General features: G+C 52.8%; 5 protein-coding genes; 2 read left to right on the top strand and 3 right to left on the bottom strand.

The window, feature by feature from the left end:
• Positions 1–2,915: 2,915 nt before the first annotated feature.
• On the top strand, positions 2,916–8,771 carry RCC_01937 (uncharacterized protein; the record flags this gene model as incomplete). The annotated part of the gene is made up of 1 exon (XM_023767221.1): positions 2,916–8,771. One exon carries the CDS (start codon positions 2,916–2,918, stop codon positions 8,769–8,771), a length of 5,856 nt encoding a protein of 1,951 aa, XP_023622989.1.
• A 264-nt stretch (positions 8,772–9,035) lies between these two features.
• On the bottom strand, positions 9,036–10,258 carry RCC_01938 (uncharacterized protein; the record flags this gene model as incomplete). XM_023767222.1 has 2 exons in its annotated part: positions 9,036–10,041; positions 10,089–10,258. 2 exons carry the CDS (start codon positions 10,256–10,258, stop codon positions 9,036–9,038), a joined length of 1,176 nt encoding a protein of 391 aa, XP_023622990.1.
• Positions 10,259–10,804: 546 nt separating this feature from the next.
• On the top strand, positions 10,805–11,949 carry RCC_01939 (uncharacterized protein; the record flags this gene model as incomplete). XM_023767223.1 has 4 exons in its annotated part: positions 10,805–10,881; positions 10,935–11,013; positions 11,068–11,446; positions 11,501–11,949. 4 exons carry the CDS (start codon positions 10,805–10,807, stop codon positions 11,947–11,949), a joined length of 984 nt encoding a protein of 327 aa, XP_023622991.1.
• A 255-nt stretch (positions 11,950–12,204) lies between these two features.
• On the bottom strand, positions 12,205–14,460 carry RCC_01940 (probable ARP5-Actin-related protein; the record flags this gene model as incomplete). The annotated part of the gene is made up of 1 exon (XM_023767224.1): positions 12,205–14,460. One exon carries the CDS (start codon positions 14,458–14,460, stop codon positions 12,205–12,207), a length of 2,256 nt encoding a protein of 751 aa, XP_023622992.1.
• A 486-nt stretch (positions 14,461–14,946) lies between these two features.
• On the bottom strand, positions 14,947–16,746 carry RCC_01941 (uncharacterized protein; the record flags this gene model as incomplete). Its single annotated transcript, XM_023767225.1, has 1 exon — positions 14,947–16,746. One exon carries the CDS (start codon positions 16,744–16,746, stop codon positions 14,947–14,949), a length of 1,800 nt encoding a protein of 599 aa, XP_023622993.1.
• Positions 16,747–19,143: the final 2,397 nt, after the last annotated feature.

Genomic DNA, 19,143 nt, shown 5'->3' on the forward strand with positions numbered 1-19,143 from the left:
TGATGTATCATTTGAGAACAACCGAGGGCTTTGGTCTTGCAAACTACGTCGCATGAGACGTCCCATCATGAAGATGCGACTGATATAACTGCATGCCGTGGGTAGTGTGAGATGGAACTTGGGCCACAGCATGACGAAAGGGCCATGTTCCGCGTAAGAGCTAATTCGACTCAGCTTTTGATGATTCTTCACAATCGTTGCAAACGCCGTCGCTGACTTCCCTGAAATGCTCCCGCTAACGGCGACCCTCAATCATTTACTGCAGAACTGTTAGGTTATTGCCACATTCGCTCAGCCGTCGTTTCCGTCGCTCTTGAATGCGGCGCAAAGCCCGGCGTACTGATGGGTGAAGTCCAGGATGTGCTGGGGTAAGCTCGTTGCTTGGATGATGCTTCGAACTTTGACCGCGCCTTCATCTTCGATGAGTTTTCTGATGGCAAACAAAAGATCCGGGGAGAACTGCAATCCATGTTAGCAAGCTCAACGCTAGACATACTCGAGAAAGGGAGAGCGACCCACCTCTGAGTACCACCTGAACTGCCAGGCGACCAGCCTAATCAAAGCACCAATGGCGCTCCTCCCATCCCCTTGACGCTCGTGCAAGCCCAAGATACCCTTCATAGCCTTGGGGCTGAATCGCATACTAAGGCAGCCCTGCCACGCCTCGATCGCCTCCTCCGGATGGTGCAGTCGCTCAGCCAGTTCACCCAAGATCTCCCACTCCTCAGCGCTCTTCTTGTACGCCAACTGCTGTGACTTGTACTGGCTAGCTTCAGTGCGCCAGATTGTGTAGATCCGCAGATCTTCATAAAGAACCATGAACAAATTATCGAGCCAGCGCTCGCAAAGTCGCTTGTGCTGGAACTGGGTGTATGATTGGTGAGATGGATCTCCAGGAGGTTGAGGTTGAGGGCTCTCGACACCGGTTCGGTTGGTGATTGAGACGGAAGGCTTTGGGATCTCGTTTCCGGCCTCTGTCTCGCCGTTGGTCATGTCGTCCGTATCGGGATTCGAGGGTGTCTCTTCTGAGTGAGCAGCATTACCGTTTAATTGGGGCGTGTCCGAATTCCTTATAGCGACTGTGCTTGCATTCCTTGATGCGTTCTGTGGTGCTTGCTTTTCGTGCCGATACTCTTCCTCCATCACGAATACTTGACTTCTGATCTTTAGAAGCTGATCCCACCCAATCTTCTTGGTGATTTCGGTCAAGAGTATGTAGGCTTTGTGGAAAGTGCCCTTGTAGTTGGCAGCGGATAGTCTGCGCAGAGTCGGATGCACCGATTCCGAATCTGGCGTCGCACCTGCGTCGTCGATTTCGTCGCAAACGGTTTCAGGTGCGAGGGGGAGGGATATTTTCGATGGCTCTGGCAGTCTTGGAGCGTCCTTGTCTTGGTAGGTGAACATGGGGCAAGAGTTGAGGGTCAGAAGCGCGAGATCCCATTGCTCCATAGCAACATAGATCTCCGCCAGCCGTGCCCAAGTGCAGAACTCGCTAGGAGCTGCCACCACGCCACGCTTTGCAATCTCCAGAGCAAGGTCACCTCTGCCTTTCCGGCTGCAAAACTCGGCTTGGCAGTCCAGAATGGAGTAGTCCATGGGCAGCTCCTCGACAGCTTCGTGGAGAAGCTTGACTGCCTTTACCTCTTCATCAGCTGCAAGATAGACACGTGCGAGCAGAGACGATATCTCAGGATCTCGCTCACGCAGCTTCTCAAATAGGTTAATGCCAGATGCGAAGCGTCCTGTAGTCTTGATGTAGTGCATGAGGCCTGAAGTCAAGTGATTTGACACCAGATTGGGCACCTGCAGCTCTGGATCTGAGCCAAGTTGCCAGCCTAGATTCACGTCAGCATATGCTGCCTTGCGATGCTACCTTGCCATATCGCTCTCCTTCTCTTGAGCCACACGTACCACTAAAAAACAGCTTTTCAGCAGCGTCAAGAAATCTGTGCTCCTGCTCCGTGCTCGTGATGGGATTGAATCGCCGCACGCCAATTATACGCTTCATGACATCGCCGGTTCCCGTGTCCGCATACGAATATGCTCTCAGCACGCTGCAGAGGTATGTTTCCAGCCAATGCTCTTCTGTTGCTTCCAGCTTGTTGCCCCGATCGTCCACGCAATAGCTCTCTACCGTGCCTGGAATCTGAACCTGGACGCGCATATCCACCCGCGAGAAGGCATTGTAGCAGCAGTACAGCCCAGAAGTGACTTTGTTGGTGTTGTTGGAGGGCGAGTACGTGAGGGTGTTGATGTACGCCGCTAAGCTCGCCGACGAGGATGCATCGATACCGGTTGCATGGTGGTATACTCCAAACTGTACCTAGCTTAGCAACTTTTTGCACGATCCACCGAGCATTATGTGGTTACCTGTTTTGAGCTGTTGGACTTTGCCGGCTGCTTGACCAAATGGACGAGATCAGGCGGACCGAGCTCGCGGAGGACGTGCAACGATTCGGTGCGAGTGTCGATAACAGAGTGCGATTCGTCTTCAAAGAGCCTGTAGGGATGATGTCTCAGCTAGCTGTTCTTGTGTTTACTGCGTGCAAGCTGTCTTTCTTACTCGGGAACTCCGGTGACCACCATCGTCGCGGATCCTTCTGGTGGTTGGTGGAAGGTTGGTTGAGATCGCCTGAGCACCTTCTTCACTTGCGCAGAGCGAATTGGCAGGTGAGATGGATGGCGGAGATTTGTGAGTTTCGCTCAATAACTCCTGGTTAAGGTAAAGTAGCTTAGGCCAAGATCGCTCCCCAGACCCTGGAGTTCGATACGCGTCGACCCGCCTTCCACGAACTCGCGCGCAATACTGAACATCACCACCAATCGCAAAACGTGCCCTTCCATCTACTGCCCCATGCAAATGACATCTCAAGTCTGTATGGAGCGCGCTGACTCTTCATGAACCACCAGACACCATGTCGGGCTTTCACGCGCTCAACATCGAGTCGGATGATGAGTCCGACATTGAAATCGACGACACCAAGGAGATCCAAATCGAGGAAGCTCTCAAGCTCTATCAAATTGCCCTGAGATTCCACTCGGAAGGTCCTGATTCGTATGAGAAAGCGTCCATCGCATATCAGCAGCTGTTCGACTCTGAGATTTTTAAATATCCCGAGTCACAGACTGAGCTCCAGCGCATCGAGCTATATGGCGCTTCCCCCGAGATTGAAACCATCTGGGACGATGTCGTACCTGGATCTGTAACCGCCGCSAACAGCCTGGATACTGGGCCAAGTACGCTGCCTCAAGTCCTGCACCTTTCACACAAGAACTATGCGCAATTCAAATTGGATGCCTTGGAAGCGAAGTTTGACATTTTCAACGTCACTCTTAATCAGATTCTGGCCGATGCTACTGCTGCGTTGAACCACTTCGTTCAGGCGCTGGACAAGGATGATAGTGATATCGACTTGTGGCGGCGAACTGCATCAGTTGGGGAAATACTTGACAGCGGACGTGTCGCGCGCTACTGCTTGGAATCTGTTCTCGATGGCGACGAAGAAGGTCTGGGTGGCATGCTCTCTTTGCCGGGACTTGAGGAGGGCTCCGCCGCCGAAAAGCTACGGGAGCTGGTTGGCGACATGCAGGATCAGCTGTCTCTACTGCAAAGTCCACTCCTCATTAACAAGCGAAAGGTACTATCAAAGGCTTTGAAAGAGCGCCTGCATCCCTACTTTGATATTCTGCAGCGCGAATCCGAACTGCGAAAGCAGCAAGAGAAAGCMACAATACAGGAACCAGACCGAATTGTGCTCAAACGTCCACAAACTTGGGCTGAGATGGGCGACATTCTCCTGCGACAGCTCCTTGCCGAGCAACATGGCACATCATCTGCTCGACCGGGCGTAGCGGTCGCTTTTGACCTGAGCACGACAGAATCTGAAGACGAGATGGCCGTCGAGCAGCTGATGTCTCCTGACGAACCACCGTCTCCCGTCAACACATCAGCTTTGACTGCGTATCCCTCTTCTATTGATGAGCAATTTCCCGGACTCGATTACGGCAAGCCCACTACGCAACCGCAGATAGCACCTGCGCATCCCAGCATGCGACTCGAGACAAGGCCTCGTTCCGATTCAGATGCAAACATGATGGACTCTCCAACCCTGACGCTACCTTCACGGAAACGCTCGGGCGATGCGGCAGGTCTCAACGATGGGCTAGAAGAAAGCCGCTCTAAAAGCAGGCGAACCCGTGCTCGAGAGTCAAACGCGGACACTGGAGACACGCGCAAAGCCCTCATCGAAGCCAACATCCAGTGGGAATATGAGCAGCAATTGAATGAATTCCAGGCTGCCGATGATTGGATGTTTGAGACAGTCGGAAATCTCTTTGAGAAGGTCGGAATTGTTGGATTCGGCGCTGCTAAGAACATTCGTCAAGAACTGCAAATCGCATCACCTGGAGAGCACTCTGCGTCAGCGGATACAGAGCCCACGGCGGAGCCGGACTTGAGATGTGCACGAGCAGACCTCCACGCCTTTCTACACCAATACAACGAACAGCTGGCGCATTTGTTTCGTAACAGCAGCGAGAGCCTCGACATCAGTCAAAGTATGAACGCTGCCGGCAACCTGTTTGCAAGTGGTGGCACCTCGACCAGCCCGTCGAAAACACCTCTCCTACCAAACGATGGACTTGATGAGCTGATCCAAAGTCTGAACGATGACTGGACCTTGGTCCAAGCTGCAGCCTGGAGATTCATCGGCGCACTTTTGATTCCTGGTCGCCTGTCGTCCTCATCGCCGGGCAACAGCTACATCCAGTTTCTCTGGCCCGAAAGCCTCAAAACGATGGTCGTACGAATCCTCGTCAATTTTGACGAGACCATCTTCAAGCAGACGGCTGCCGAGCTAAACAAGCTAAGGGAATGTGTGACGAACGAAGAGGATCTCAAAGCGACAGCACTTGCCGAGATGGCACAGACCATTTTCGAGTTGCACCTTGACATTTACTGTYTGATAAAATCACCAAACAGTGGCGTGGAAAGCGCAACTGTAATAAGTCAAGGCGAGCGGCTGAACCGATGGGCAGAGCTTTCGAGGGAAGTCATGCAGGTCTGTCGCGAGGCGGATGTAGATGAAAATGGGACTCCGAGCTTGAAGGATGCCCTGTCTCTGAGATTCCTCTGGGCGACGGCTTGCAACATCGGTGCATCCTCAGATATAGCGCAAGAGCATGTTCTGGAGTGCATGAGCGATCTCCGGAGAATCTTTGTGGCTGCGGGCGAGCCTTGCCTGCAACTTCAGAACAATGCCATCATGCCAGAATTGTCCGTCTCGGCGCTGGATCGGGAGGTGTCGAAGCTGACAACGCGAGAATTCTTCTTGAAAATCACAAACCAGGATGTCAAAGAAGAGCCTGCGGCAGTCATCGAAAGTCTTGAGCCACTGCTGGAGTGCGTGATGCCAGAGAGACACATGTCAGACAACGAAGTAGATGAAGCCCCAGGGAAGCCCGCGCCTTATTCAGCGAATCCTGAACTTGTGTCCTTCCTGGAGAGCAGCCCCATCACCGTAAAGTTGCTTCTTTGGCAGCGGTTGCGAGACGCCTACGTCAACATTGACTATTCCCCGATGGTGACGTACTGTTATTTGCGCATGATTCGGATGGTCTTGAAAGATATGAAGTCCTCCGACAAGATCAACCTCGCACGAAGTGAGCGTCAAGTATTGGTCATTGAAAGTCTGCGCTTGGTGCGGGAAATGGTCACTAAGCTATACACATTGGTTCAGACCGACAAGAGCGCCCTCGAATGTGTGGATGAGCCGGGTCTGAGACTTGCAGTCAGTAGCTTCGGCGAGGTCTTGCAGCTGCTGCAAGTCTTCAACATTGCTCACGACAACATCCACGTAGGCAAATCTGACCCCCCATCATTGCCAAGCGGTTTGCCTGCTCCCTCGTTTGCAGCAATTACCACTATCGTTCATGAGATGCAAGTCCAGCTCTGGATTGTGCTCTATGCATTGCTCAAGGAGGCCATTTTGCAGAATGCCGAAAGTTATCCCTCTCCGCTGGAAGACCGATTCGACTTCCTGCGTACCGTCCATCGCAATCTTGGTCTTCGCGGGATCTGTGGCGTTGCCAACCGCGCATTCGTCCGCATGCTCAAGGACGAGCTGTTTCAAATGACCCATGTCGAAGGATATGACAGCGAACAAGCACAAGTCCTGTATGATCTCTACGGCATCAACTGCTTCCTGAACCCATCGTATGAGCTTATCGAGCACCGGTGTACACGGGACGCGTTTCTGGACCGTGGAGTGGCACTTCAATCCACAGATCTGCTGCTAGCACAAGCGTCAAAATTGCCCATGAGAGAGTTGGTGAAGCACTCGTTGAAAGATACTATTGAAAAGGTTCATGGTGCTCTACCGAAGAAAAAATCCACCGAGGCCATTGTCAAGAATAGGGACGCATATCGTGCCTACCTTCGCTCGCCAATCAACCCTCTGGACCTTTTCGATTGCCTGAAAGGCGAAGGCAACCATCTCCCCGTCACAGCAATTGACAAGAATGACGTGCTACTGGCCTCCAAAGGCTGGTACTTTCTCATGGGACAAATGGCTCTTACAAGGTTTCGCTGTCAAAAGCGGACAGCGCCCGCTCCACTTGAGGACGTGGAAATTGCCATTGCATTCTTCTTACAGGATCTGGAATACTCTTCCGAGCGTTGGGAAACATGGTATCGTCTGGGTCAGGCGTACGACACAAAGATTGAGGAGAATGTTGTGTGGTCGGCCGAGAAGCTCAATAGTCAAATGCCTGAGATCATCGCGCTTCAGAAGAACGCCATACACTGCTATACTATGGCCACCAGTTTGGCTCATCGTTGTGCGGACCTGGCTTTCAAGACCTCCGACAAGATGGCTTCGCTCTATGAGGATTTCGCTACAAGACTGTACAGTTCCTCTCGCGAACCGTTCAGCATGCAACCCTTTGCGCTGCAGGAAGAAGTCGACAGATTCGTCACCAAGTCGAACAACGTATGCAAAGACAAATCCTTCCGACCACTGCGGCTGTACGCCGCATGGAAGCTGGCCAATGCTCTCTTCGGCAGAGCGCTTGCCAGGCAGCCAGACAATTGGATGCTACATTACATGGTTGGGAAATGTCGATGGAAGATGCACTCCGCTCCAGAATCACTTCGCCTGACTGGCGAGAAGCGTGAAGTCCCTCCCACCGGCCACGACGTACTCGCATGTTTTCTCAGGGCTCTTGAGCTGTTGCCAGAAAAGGATAAAAAGGAAGGCAAGGACACGAAGCGGGAACCGGTGTTGGAACCGCACTACAAGCTCCTCAGCATCACGCACAAATTGGTGCTCCTTGGTAGCATCAGTCTGCAAGAGGGCATCGCAGCTTTGGATCGCACACAGTACTCACGACTCATAACTGGCCCAGACACACTTGCAGACTGGCCGGAGTATGCTCTTACCGTGCTGAAGAGGATTCGTGCGGCCGACAAGTCAAACTGGTACCACCGTATGATTGCCCGGGCTGCACATATCAAATACACTACACCCTATAACCCCGCGTACCGAACCACACCGAACGTGGATGCGGCTCGAAATGAGATGATGGGGGACCTCTTCACCAAGACCATGGTCCTGCAAGTTTGGCGCCCAGAGGCAGAGCGTGCTGGGCGCCACTTCGTTTACACCGCTCGCTATACACGTTTCTTGGTCAAGATCCTCCAGGAACTCCGCGATCGAGCAAGTATGGAGACTCTGGCGCGACGAGTCAGGCGTCGCCCGCACGACATCTTTGAGCATTCTCTTGTGTGGCAGGACATTTGCACAGCATACCTCTCCATGCTCCGCGCACACGGACAGCTCAGTGAGGGACTGGAGACCAGCACATTCAGTAATATTTCACACGAAGAATTTCTTGCCCGCAAAGAGCCCTTGGAGAAGTGGATGGAGAAGCAGGATCCAGGGACTCTCCCCGCGCTTGATGTTATGCGTGATGTGCAGGAGCTGAAGAAAATCAACCAAGGTCTGATGAAGCCGAGCGCTATTGATGACCTCATTGGAGACTCATATGCCAGTCTTTTCAACGGTATTGGGAAAACGCTGTGGGAGGAATACAAGCGGGAGCAGCGGGAAGAAGAGGCGAAAAAAGTGCCTGTCAGCCCACCTCGAAGTCAAGTGATGAGTCTCAACCATTTGATGAACACCGATGGCGCTAGTGATGCGCATCCGCCGGCGGTTCCCCCACAGGCATCAACTGTTGTGAATGACCCTGCTTCTGGAGCTTCGAAGAAGATTGGCGCGGGACGAAAGACTGGGGTCGGAAGAAGGGAGATCCGAGCCTGTGCTGAGGCCGGCTTCCAGAAGTCTAGTGCTCAGCAATCAAGGAAAGATGAAGTCACTGCCACAGTCATCAGGCCTGCGCAGGTGGTCATTCCACGCCATCGACCGCTGGATTTACAGACAGTCCCGGAGAGTGCGCCGGGAAGCGTGCACGACAGTGCTGATGACGAGAGTGAGTTGAGCGAATTGGAAGAGGAAGGTGATGATGAAGGAGGTGGCCCAGAGAGTGATGATGAAGAGGCACCAAATGAAGCTCCGGCGCTACGACCCACGTTTCCAGGCTTGACTAGTATTACGGCTCATGGCAAACAGGAGGAGGGCGCAAGGCGTGATGAAGCTGAGCGTAACAAGTCTGTGGCAGCGGTGGAACAGAATGAGGATGTGGAGATGCTAGACGAAGGCAAGGATGATGGCGAGAAGATGATCGACGATGCAATGGTGGCAGTGCAAGCCTAACATCGACGAATTGATTGAAAGTGTGCGAGGAACCAGAGCCATACTAGCAGAATCGCTTGTCCTTAGCGGAGAACGCACGAAGGAGCTGCTCTATATGGTGATCTCCCATATCAACAGCTCTGTAATGAACATTTTACGCTCTCGTTTCTTAATTCTGTTCATGATGTATCTACAGCTGCTATCTCGAAGAAGCTCTCGCGCGTTGGAATGCGGACGACCTATGCATGCTAACGATTCTGATCGTTCCATGCAAGAGCCCATCTATCACGGATGTTGTCCACTGACGTTGCCCTTGAGCTTGACCAACCAAACCTGAGAACTCGGCTTCTCGTGCTGGTAGGTGCATTCTTCTGCCCTGATGCCACCCGCCTTGTAGCACTCCAAACAAAGTCCCCAGAGACGATCCTTGTGGTCCAGCCTCACGTCATCCATCGCATTTGCGAATTCCTCATCCACATGTGCGCAGAAATGGCAGGCGTCACTAGCATCATACTCTGGGATGCGTAATTTCGCCACCAAGTCTGTGATTGCTGCGAGGTTGGTTCTGGGCCAGAGGCTCTCTGGCCACAGCTTGGCATCGCGGAGGGCAGCCAGGTATTCGAGTGCACCTTCCTTGTCGGAAACGCAGTATTCTGCATCTGGATCGCCTCCCATCGCAATCGATGTGCCGTCATCTCCAGGAGGCGTATCGACGTAGTGCTTGTACTGGCTTGAGAGAGCGTCTGCAAGAGGGCTGTGTATGTCATCAAAATCGATGCGGAGAGCCTGGATACCGTCCATCTGTCGCTGAAGAAGAGCTTTGGAAAGGCGGTGGTGAGGATGATTCATGGGGATGGTGGGTGTTGATTGCTGGCTGAAATCTGCTTCCAAGACCCAGCGAGAAGAGAATCGAGCGAAATAGATGGCGTCGCCAAGGACCAAGGCTGCTTTGGCCATCTGGTAGAGTGGTGGGTCGGGGTATCGATGGTAGATGTGGTCGAGCCATGGCGAAGCTGCGCGGGAGGCAGCAGGTAGGCAGGAGTATTTGGCGGCTATCTCGACGAATTGTGACAACTCTTTCGGGTCCACTCGAGCCGGAAGAACCTCATTGCGGAGATGGAGGACGTTGAGCAAGGTGAACAAGGCAGTTCCAGGGTCGGCTGTGAGCGTGATGAGTCTCGTGGGCCTGGAAAGTGCGCCTTGTTCCTGGAAAGGCTGCTGTTCGGCTAAGAGACGCTTGAAAACTGGAGATGAGATGCTCAATAACTCCGTGGACGCGCGGAGACCGATTCTGTAGAATGTTAGTGAAGCTGTGATTCAAGGACGCCGAGCACTTACGAGACCGCCCTTCCACCGACACCGCTGGCAACGATGATCGCATCTCCTTCGGGGCAGATAGTAATGACCTGCGAGGGCATTTGCGGGCTCTTGGAAAAGATCGGCGAGATCGGAGTGATGGGTGCCTGTCCGGAATCCGCCCTCATTCTCTTGGACGCGTTCTCGCTCATATTTGAAGTCGCGTGGATGCGGAAGAGATGTTTTGGCGAGTTGAGTTGATGTTATCAACTGACCATCTGCAGATCTTACCCGATTGGACAAAATTCTTTCTTATTGTTGTCAAAAAAAGAACCGTCATTCTGAATAAAAGTGGGGTCCGGCGGGGGCGGAGCGGAACCGTCACGGGTCGACGATGTTCGTTTTCGACGTCATTCTCAGCAAGACGGGACCAGATTGTTACAAAGAGGCCCTGCCCGCCTTTCTGAGAGCTATCGTGTTTGCGCCATCTAGACGTAGCTAGTCACGGGCGGATAGGCCTCAGTCGCTGCGGGCGTCCATACTCGCATCGTATCATTCACGCTGAGTAGATCCCACTTCAGCTTCTTCTAGATGTCTCGTTGTCCTATGATTGCTTGGTTGCTCGGTTACCCGCCCTGCCACGGTGAAGTTCATTCACTTACGCGCTAGCTTCTTGGCATCAAACCAGCACATGTTTGCTCGCATATCACATAAAAGTCCCTCAACGACGACTCACATTCTGCAAACATTCACTCAATATGGAAGATCCGGAGATAGTTGACATCGCTCCCGGCGGAGACGTCGTTTTCATCTGCACCGCCGATGATGGCCATTTGTGCGTACTGCGCATCATCTCCATACCTCGATAGCCGCTAATCGACCAACCAGGGTGCGCATCAAAGTTCTCTCGCTCTTCGTATCTACCGCCTCACCTGTGCTGAAAGCGATGCTTGGTCCGAAATTCAAGGTGACTCCCTCGCTGCGCAAATCCGAATGCTGCTGACAGTCTTGGCTCTCGCAGGAAGGAAATACACTCGCTATGACGTCCAACGTCGAGGTTATCCTCCCAGAAGACGAACCATCTGCCATGATACTCATCTTCAAGGCTATGCATATGCGCATCAGCTCTCTCCCATCATCGCTGGACATCACCGGTGTCAAGCAGCTTGCACTGGCTGTGGACAAGTATGATTGTGCAGGACTTTTGGCACCCATGGCATATTACTGGGTCCAAGCTAGACTTCAGGCGACCAAGTGCGATTTCAATGAGTTGAACGAGTTGCTTCATGTGACTTATCTCCTGGATCAAAATGAATTATWTGGACAAGTTGGCTTGCGGCTTATCCTCGAGAGCCCATCGACTATCCGAGCAGGACATGATGCGTTAGTGCCCGCCTGCCGTGAGTCTTCTCCTAATTCGCTCTTGTTACTATACGGAACCTAATTTATGCCAGGCGCACTTGAGATGCAACGTATAGGCATGGTGATGTCGATTTCCAAATTACTGGAAGATCGCACAGCCCTTGCATGTACACGCTTCGGCAAGACCGATTCGCACAACTGCCATATTCGTTACAAGTACCTTTACAACTTCATTGAGGTCCTTCAGCAKTGGAAGCTCTGGTCTCTAGACGCAGAGGACCTTCAGCTCAAGGCCGTGCTTCAAGCGATGCGCATGATTAGCTTTCGGAGCATCGACGAGGGCTGCCCGGCACACAAGGGAGGTCGTATGCAGCAGTGCGACTATACTAGTAGAACTCCAGAGAGCATAGCTCAGGTGTTTGAAGAATTCGCCGATAAGTTGGAGCGTGGTATGCTGCATCTTTGTCTCTCATGTACAAAGGCGGGAGATCCTCTGCAACAGTGCGAGCACAGAGACGACAATATTGCGTTCAGAGCCTAGAAAGCATTGGCGGCTGTTTCGCTCGATCAAACAGTCGCATCGGCGTTTGGATGCTGAAGAACCATCGAGGCTGTTGGAAGGATGCGCAAGGTTGTGATTGCTTGCCATAATTGCATTGTCGTTTGACAAAGAAGTGCCAGATAGAGGCAACGGAACAAAACGGACTTTGAATAGGATAGGGTCCGGTGTGAGGGTTCCTCAAGCACCGTTTGGCCGCAAAACTTTGCTCTCCCATACCATGATCCATAAAATGTCCTAGGAGTAAACGTTCCCAAGATTGTGTTCCTTGAGATATTCTCCACCCTTCTCTGCGTACTCCTCCTTGGTCACAAAGCTCTGCCGGCTCTGCTCCGTTCCCGCCCATCTCGCTGCGCCCTTCCATGCATCCAACACTGGGTCTCTCGCTCTTCGAATTCCCAGATCCAAATCAGCGGGCAACACKGCTCTCAATTCATCCCTCAGCCGCTCCTCGAAACCCTTGAACAGTGTGTAGCCACCTGTGATGAAAACATCCTTCAGCATCGCATCCCTCGCAGGATGAGCTCCTAGCCTTTGGCTGACAATATCCTCTGCAATCTCGACAATACCAGCCTGGTCCACGCCCGCGATGCTTGGCTGGAAGACCACCTCTGGCACTCGTATTCGCTCGACATTCAAATGAAACTGACTGCTCTCCTTTGCACTCTCAGAGTCGAATGGCCAGGGTCCTCTTGAGAATGCATGCAGCAAACTCTTCGTCCAATCTTTCTGTGCTTCCTGTGTACTCTGCTCCGTGAAGTCGGGGTCGTGTTTCAGCAATTGTGCCTCGATACCTTTCAGCTGAGCACCCAGATCCTCTTCCTCATCATCCTCGTCATCGTCTTTGCCAGCCTGAATCTCACGGTAAATCGCCCAGTCCGCATCGTCGGCTCCGAAGCCGTCGTCGTCATTACCGCCTCGCCTTCGTTTCCGCCCGTTGGGATTATCAGAAGCAAGGTTCGCAATGTGCTTCATCCGCATTTGTGATGCTTGCGATTTTCGGTTTCCCAGATCAGCTTTCAGGCGATCGCGCTCCTTGATCTTCTGGATGGTGGCCGCTCGTGCCGCCCTTCGCTCCTCAACCCAGCCTTCCAAGTCTGCCTCGCGGCGCTCGTCGTCCTTGCGTTGAATCGCAGCCTGGCGAGCCTTTTCGGCTTCCTTCTCGGCCTTTGCTCGAGCACGAGCATCGTGATTGGCTTTGAGAAGTCGTTGAGCGCGTTTCGCTTTCAGTTGATCCTCGTCCAGATCCTCATCTGCCATGTCGAGAAGTGGGTAGGTAGGCGGCTCTTCTGGTTCTTCCTCCAGATCACCAACATCCTTGTTTCGCTGTTTGCGAATGCTCTTCTCCATCTCCTTGATCTTACGATCCAGCTGATTCTCATCCTTGAACTCATCCTCCTCCAACAACGCCCTCACCTCCTTCTTGGTGGTTGCTTCTTGGACCTGCTGCTGCAATTGCTTGAAGTATTCCAGTTCCTGCTCTTTCCTGACGAGCTTCTCCAACCGCATCTTCGCTGCTTGCTCCTGCAATCTCCGTCCGCCCTCTCTTCGCTTCTCCTCTGCACGCTTAATTTCCTCCTCGGTCTTCTGAATGACTTCCTTTTCCTGGAAGGGGAGCTGCACAATATGGTCGCGATCCTCGAGCCCGGTCCAATCGAGCAGACGCACCATTTCCTGATCATAGTCTTGACTGACGTAGCAATGTGACCGCACCAAATCCTCAATCTGTGTTTCGGTCACCTTGCCAGTAGTGAGRAGCCCTGGGTACTTGGCTTTTAGTAGTCTTTGGAGATACTCCACGCAGTGGGATCTTCCCCAATCCAGACGTGTCGCATGGCTGATGAGCGGCTGCTTGTTTACTACAGGGATGAGATGTGTGCTCATATTAGCGCTTGACACCACCAAGCCAGTGTCACCTCCATTGTAGTTGTAGCCGAACAGCGAATCGATTCCATATGCCACACTGGGCACCCCGTACAGCTCAAACATGATCTCGTTCATCACCTTACGTGTGTATCCCGAATTTGCCAGTGGCTCTGTCATCACGACCGGCCGGTCAATGACACCACGCGATCCATCAACACCCAGCTTCAAGAAAATGTAGTCCAGAATCCCTTCCTGCACGTCCCAATTGTTGACAATATTACTTCCCGGCTCGTACACATTCTTCGCCTGCCCGCGAGCTGTACCATCAAAGTAGATTTCACTCCCAATGAACATGAGCTTGCGGTTCAGCTTGCGATCAGTGTACCGTGCCATCAATGGCGGAAATTGCAGGCGCGGCGYAGCATCTGTCTGCCAGCCTGCGCGAATCTCCGATGAGCCATTGTCGATGACGATTGCCGTGTCGCGTGTCGTGCTTCGATATGCGTTGTTGTCCGCGGGTAGCTGGCCGTGGTATGGCGGWTCACTGACATTGTATATCGTTGACGGAGGGTCCTTGAGCTCATTACGCCCGGCCTGACTTTCGATGGGAAGCGTGTAGTGAGGCATGTCAATGATGCATGAGGAGATCACTTAGCTCATTGTCTGCTTGTAGGTGTTGCACGCTGGAGCTTGTAGCTTGTGAGGTCGAATGCTGTATCGGGTAAAGCTCCGGGAATGCACAATGCGAATAGACGATCACATGCAAACACACCGTCTCTTTACATCACAAGTCATTCTCGATGGCGAGAGGTCCACTTTACTTGACATGAATAAATTCGCTTCCAGTGAGGGGGCACCAGGATGCTCGCCAGGACTCTGTGAGTCTGGAGACGTTATAAAGGGAAATCGACGTGGCACAAATCGAGGCGACACCATTTTCACATTTTCACAGTGTCCTCACGCTTCGTCTCACCAACATCAACATGTCGCTTGATTGCGCGGTCACATATCGAGTGGCAGATAGGGACTGTATGGCAAAGGTCATCAGTTCTAGCTTTCTATGCTATTCTCAGGTCAAAAACATCTATTTCGTAAAAACTGCTCATCTCAAAGTCATGAGTATTCCTTGATCAACCTTGCATCTGGCATTTCGTCATGCAGATTCTCAACCGAGTCAAAGACTCCAGCTTCACTCTTGCGATTTTTCGCCATGGCGAGATTCACCAATTTCGGTCGCCTCGTCGACACTGTTCGTCGGACCTGGGATCTCGCCTGATTGATGCTAACCTGTCTGGCAACACTCACTTGTACCATCTGCCGCTCAAGATCGATGGAGTGATCCACGCGCGAGTTCATGAAATCCGGCGAGCACATGATCTCGGGCTGTGAATGAGACATGTCCCATGTTGAAGTCTCCTGCTGCTTGGCATTCATGGATACTGGCCGGTAGCAGTTGGAGAGCGTAGTCGGGGTATCGGGAAGAGATGTTTCGCTGTGCGAAGTGGACCCACTATGCGATTCGGGCGAGCTGTTAGTTTGCTCAGATGCGTCATATATGGATGCAGTGTGGGACCGGACGACAGGTGGTGGTCGAAGTATTGCTGTCGTGGGAGTAGCAGTATGCCTTCTTGGATCCACCTTGATAGAGAGCGGCCGTTTGGGTTGCGTTGACGTTTGGCTGTTTTGATATCGCGATGGTATTTCTGGTTGGACATCGACCTTGGTGTTGAGAACGTGCGCAGCTCTCGCGCTGGCAGACATGCGACTCAGCCTTCGCTCGAGAAGGGTAGGTTTAGAGTCGGTCGATGGACCTGGCAACAGCAGATCAGAAAACATGACGCTGAACCGCYCCAGTTCAGGACTAGGTAGATCTATATCCACTCGGGGTGTCCGCGCGAAAGTGGCAGTCGGTGGATGAGGTGGTGACGCGATTTGCTGGTTTTGGTCGCTACGGAAGAAGCTTCCGCGCCACGGACTCGATGAGTGTGTGGGATTCTCGCATGGCGATCGCAATAATCGGTTGAATGACATCCTGACCGGTTGACGAGACTCGCAACGTGGCTGCGGTTGGATTTCAGACAGCGTCCTTACGAGGGACTGCTGCGATGAGACTGGCGTCGGAAGCGGTAATCTTGCTGATAACGGCAGTGTGGAAGTGGGCCGATCAGGTGCAATAAGGGGTGGAGATCTTGGGCGAACAGCTACCTCTTCTGGTTTCTCTTTGTAGATCGGTTCTGGTGTCGCGGGAGCTGGCTTGGTCGATTTTCTGAACAAGTTGCTAAACGCCTTCCAACTTGACGTCTTCTTCGCACGTTGCTGTTTCTTGATCGTGTTGCCTTTTCCGTGCCTTTCTGGTACCGCTGGCACTGCTGGCACCGCTGGTGGGGCACGCGCCGGGGGTCTTTGATGCATTCTCGTGTCGATGCAATCGTTAGTCTGCGGTCTTGCCCAGCTGGGTGGTGCGTGTGATGGCGACCCAATAGCCATGCCAATCGGCGGAGAGGTGCACCGAGGATCTGATGTTGTCTGTTGAGGTGTTGTGCTATGAAATCTTAACTCGGGTGAGAGCCGAGATGAAGAAGTAGGCGGACGAGGAGAAGGACTCAGTCTGGGTGAAGGATTAGGTAGTCGTGGTGAAGGTGTCGGAAATACGAAAGTATCAAGCCCAGACTTGTACTCGATGGTGGGGCCTGCGTGTAAATCGTCGCTGCACCTAGGCCCTGTGGCAGTCAAGAAAGATTCCTGGGAAGCCATTTTCCGGTTCCCATCCTCGACACCTGGGGGAGTGGAAGTTGGTTGTTGCTGATCGACGCTAAGATCGAGTGAGGCGGGCACCTCATCATCCAGTCCACCGCCCGGTCCATTTGCACTGCCTCCATCTTTTTCCTCGTCAAGACAGTTTGGGCCAGCCATTTGGAGGCTGACAGAATTTGCAACGGGACCCAACCACGGAATTCCAGCAGTAACTATTTGATTTTGCTGGTTGATAGTTTGGTCGCTCGATTCAAGGAAGTTGAAATTCCGAGTGCAGCAGAGAAACTAGGTACGACAGAAATGCGAAAGAAAGCAGAGCAGGGAAATTCATGGACTTGAAACGGTGCAGGAAACGAAATTTCGCAAGATGAGACGGTACATCAAAGCGGGGACGGGGTAAGGCAGAAAGCAGAACAAGAACAAGGGCTCTTTACGCGCACCAAAATGGTAATAATTTCGAATCTCATCGACGCACCGCAGGCTGGTCCGCAGCAGCGCCCAGCCGCATGGCCCCATTCAAGCCCACTTTTTCTTTGATTTCGAAACGCGATGCGCTTCCACAAACGTGGACTGGCAGCCGTGCGCATCGTTGATGAGTCCGGGCAGGCAGTCAGCACGTCTCGATGCGRGGGCGTTTGTGACGCTGCAGCACATCGGGACATCCAATCCGTCGGGCCAACGAGAAGCCGCTTTCGTCGGAAATGCGGGCTGGCACGTGGTGGGTTGTGTGAGAGGTGTTGTTGGCAGACGGCCTTTGATTGCATCCGCAGGGAACTGGAGTGAGGTTCGTTTCGGATTGAGTGTGCAACGCAGTGATTGGCTGGAGATCGCAGAACTCTAAAGTAATAGCCGCATGTCATCTTTGCAGACATGTTTGGCCTTTTTGCTCCGGATCGATCGGGACACCGAGCATTGACTGGGCATCTCTTCTCAGTGTGAGAAGAAAGGGTCTGCGGCTGGCATGAGGTGGACTGGAGTGATKGATTCCCTGCCTCTCAGGAGTAAGACAACAATTTTAGAACGCTGGATCGGACGTTCTGGCTGACGGCGGGGATACATCATACGGTACCAGTTTTCTAGAATCCACGGATCTGGAACTCTCTTCATCAGGGTTGGCATTTCGGCAACCGGGACGCTGCTCTTTCGAAGGCGTTGACCAAGGATTCCACGACCCTTCCCGGCTTTATATGAGGACACGCCGCAGTTCCTGATGGCCTGCGTCGCCCTGCGTCGAAGGCTTTTAAGCCCCACAGAGTCCTCTCGATTATCCTAGCGCTCGTGCGTTGGCAGCGAATCAAGTCAAAAGGGCATCGTTTGGCCATGGGGAACAATTTCTGCTACAAAGAGATGCTGTACCCGCAGGCAGATGATTTTGTACGACACAACTCTCTCATTCCGTCTACTCAACATCTACCTGCAACCAACGGAGGCGATTTCAGCGTGCACGCCAAGAGATGCTCAAAGGCCACTATGCGGCGATGTCTCCGACTGAGCTCCTTCGATTTCTTCTCCAGGGTCAGCAGTTGGAGGATCGCTTAGTCTGGCCGACACACAGCGGTGTAGTTGTTTGACAGTGTTTTGAGCAGACTGCTGGACGTTGTGCGGTAGCTCTCCCGAACTCACCGCCCAGATCAATGGCCGTCCCTCATGCTGCGTTAACCTGTGACCATCCTTCCACGAGCAGGTTGGCTTGGCCCCTCCAGATGCGTTTGTACGTTCGTGGAATCTTGTGGCATTTTGCACACGATCCAGTAGCGAAAAGAGTGTCCGGTCTTCCAAGATCGAAGTTGGCAGTGGCTTGCAGTTTCATCATGGTGTGAAGGTGGGCTGGTTCCATTCGCAGCGAGAGCTCAAACATCCGCGATCCTCGTTTGCATGAGATGAACTCAGCAGCTTATCCACCCACATCATGTCAGAGTGCCCGCAGATCGAGGAGTGGCCTGTAGAACTCACGGCAGCTACATGCTATTGTGCGTGACGACCCGCTTCGTCCCTCGATCATGCACGACCACGTGTGGTCCCTGATGGCGGCTTCTGGTAAGAGGTATGATCTAACACCCTCGAATCTGACCAGTGCGGTAGCATGAGTTGTCATGGGCCTCGGATGTCAGCTCCTCTTCTTCACATCTTCCTCGCTCTTGCCCTTGCTTTGCCAGCTTCGAAACCCCGGCGTTCCACTTCCTCTTACTTCTCGATTTTCGCATCTATTGCCGCCAAAACAGAACATTCTGTCACAGCCATAGCAAACAGGAGGATCCTTCGAGCTTCTCGTTACTGAGCCCTCGCTGCTGCAATCCGCCGCGTAGCCAATATCTATCTCCTCATCCGTTTCCCGGCCTTGTTGTTTTCCTTCCGGAACATCTTTTTTGCCAGTGGACATTGCWTGATGATTGCAGTTCCACAAACGAACAGCCGAGGCGGGGGGATTCCATCGTTTTGTTCAAATCGATCTCCTGAAGTGTGTAGCTGGAACGCGGCAGCACCGTCGAAGACAAGCTCTTGAGCTGTCGAGCGGGTGGCGTTCATGTCTCACCACAGCTGCTACGAAGGAGCTCT

This window comes from Ramularia collo-cygni (genome assembly GCF_900074925.1).
Source record: "Ramularia collo-cygni strain URUG2 genome assembly, contig: RCC_scaffold02, whole genome shotgun sequence".
Classification (NCBI taxonomy): Eukaryota; Fungi; Ascomycota; class Dothideomycetes; order Mycosphaerellales; family Mycosphaerellaceae; genus Ramularia; species Ramularia collo-cygni.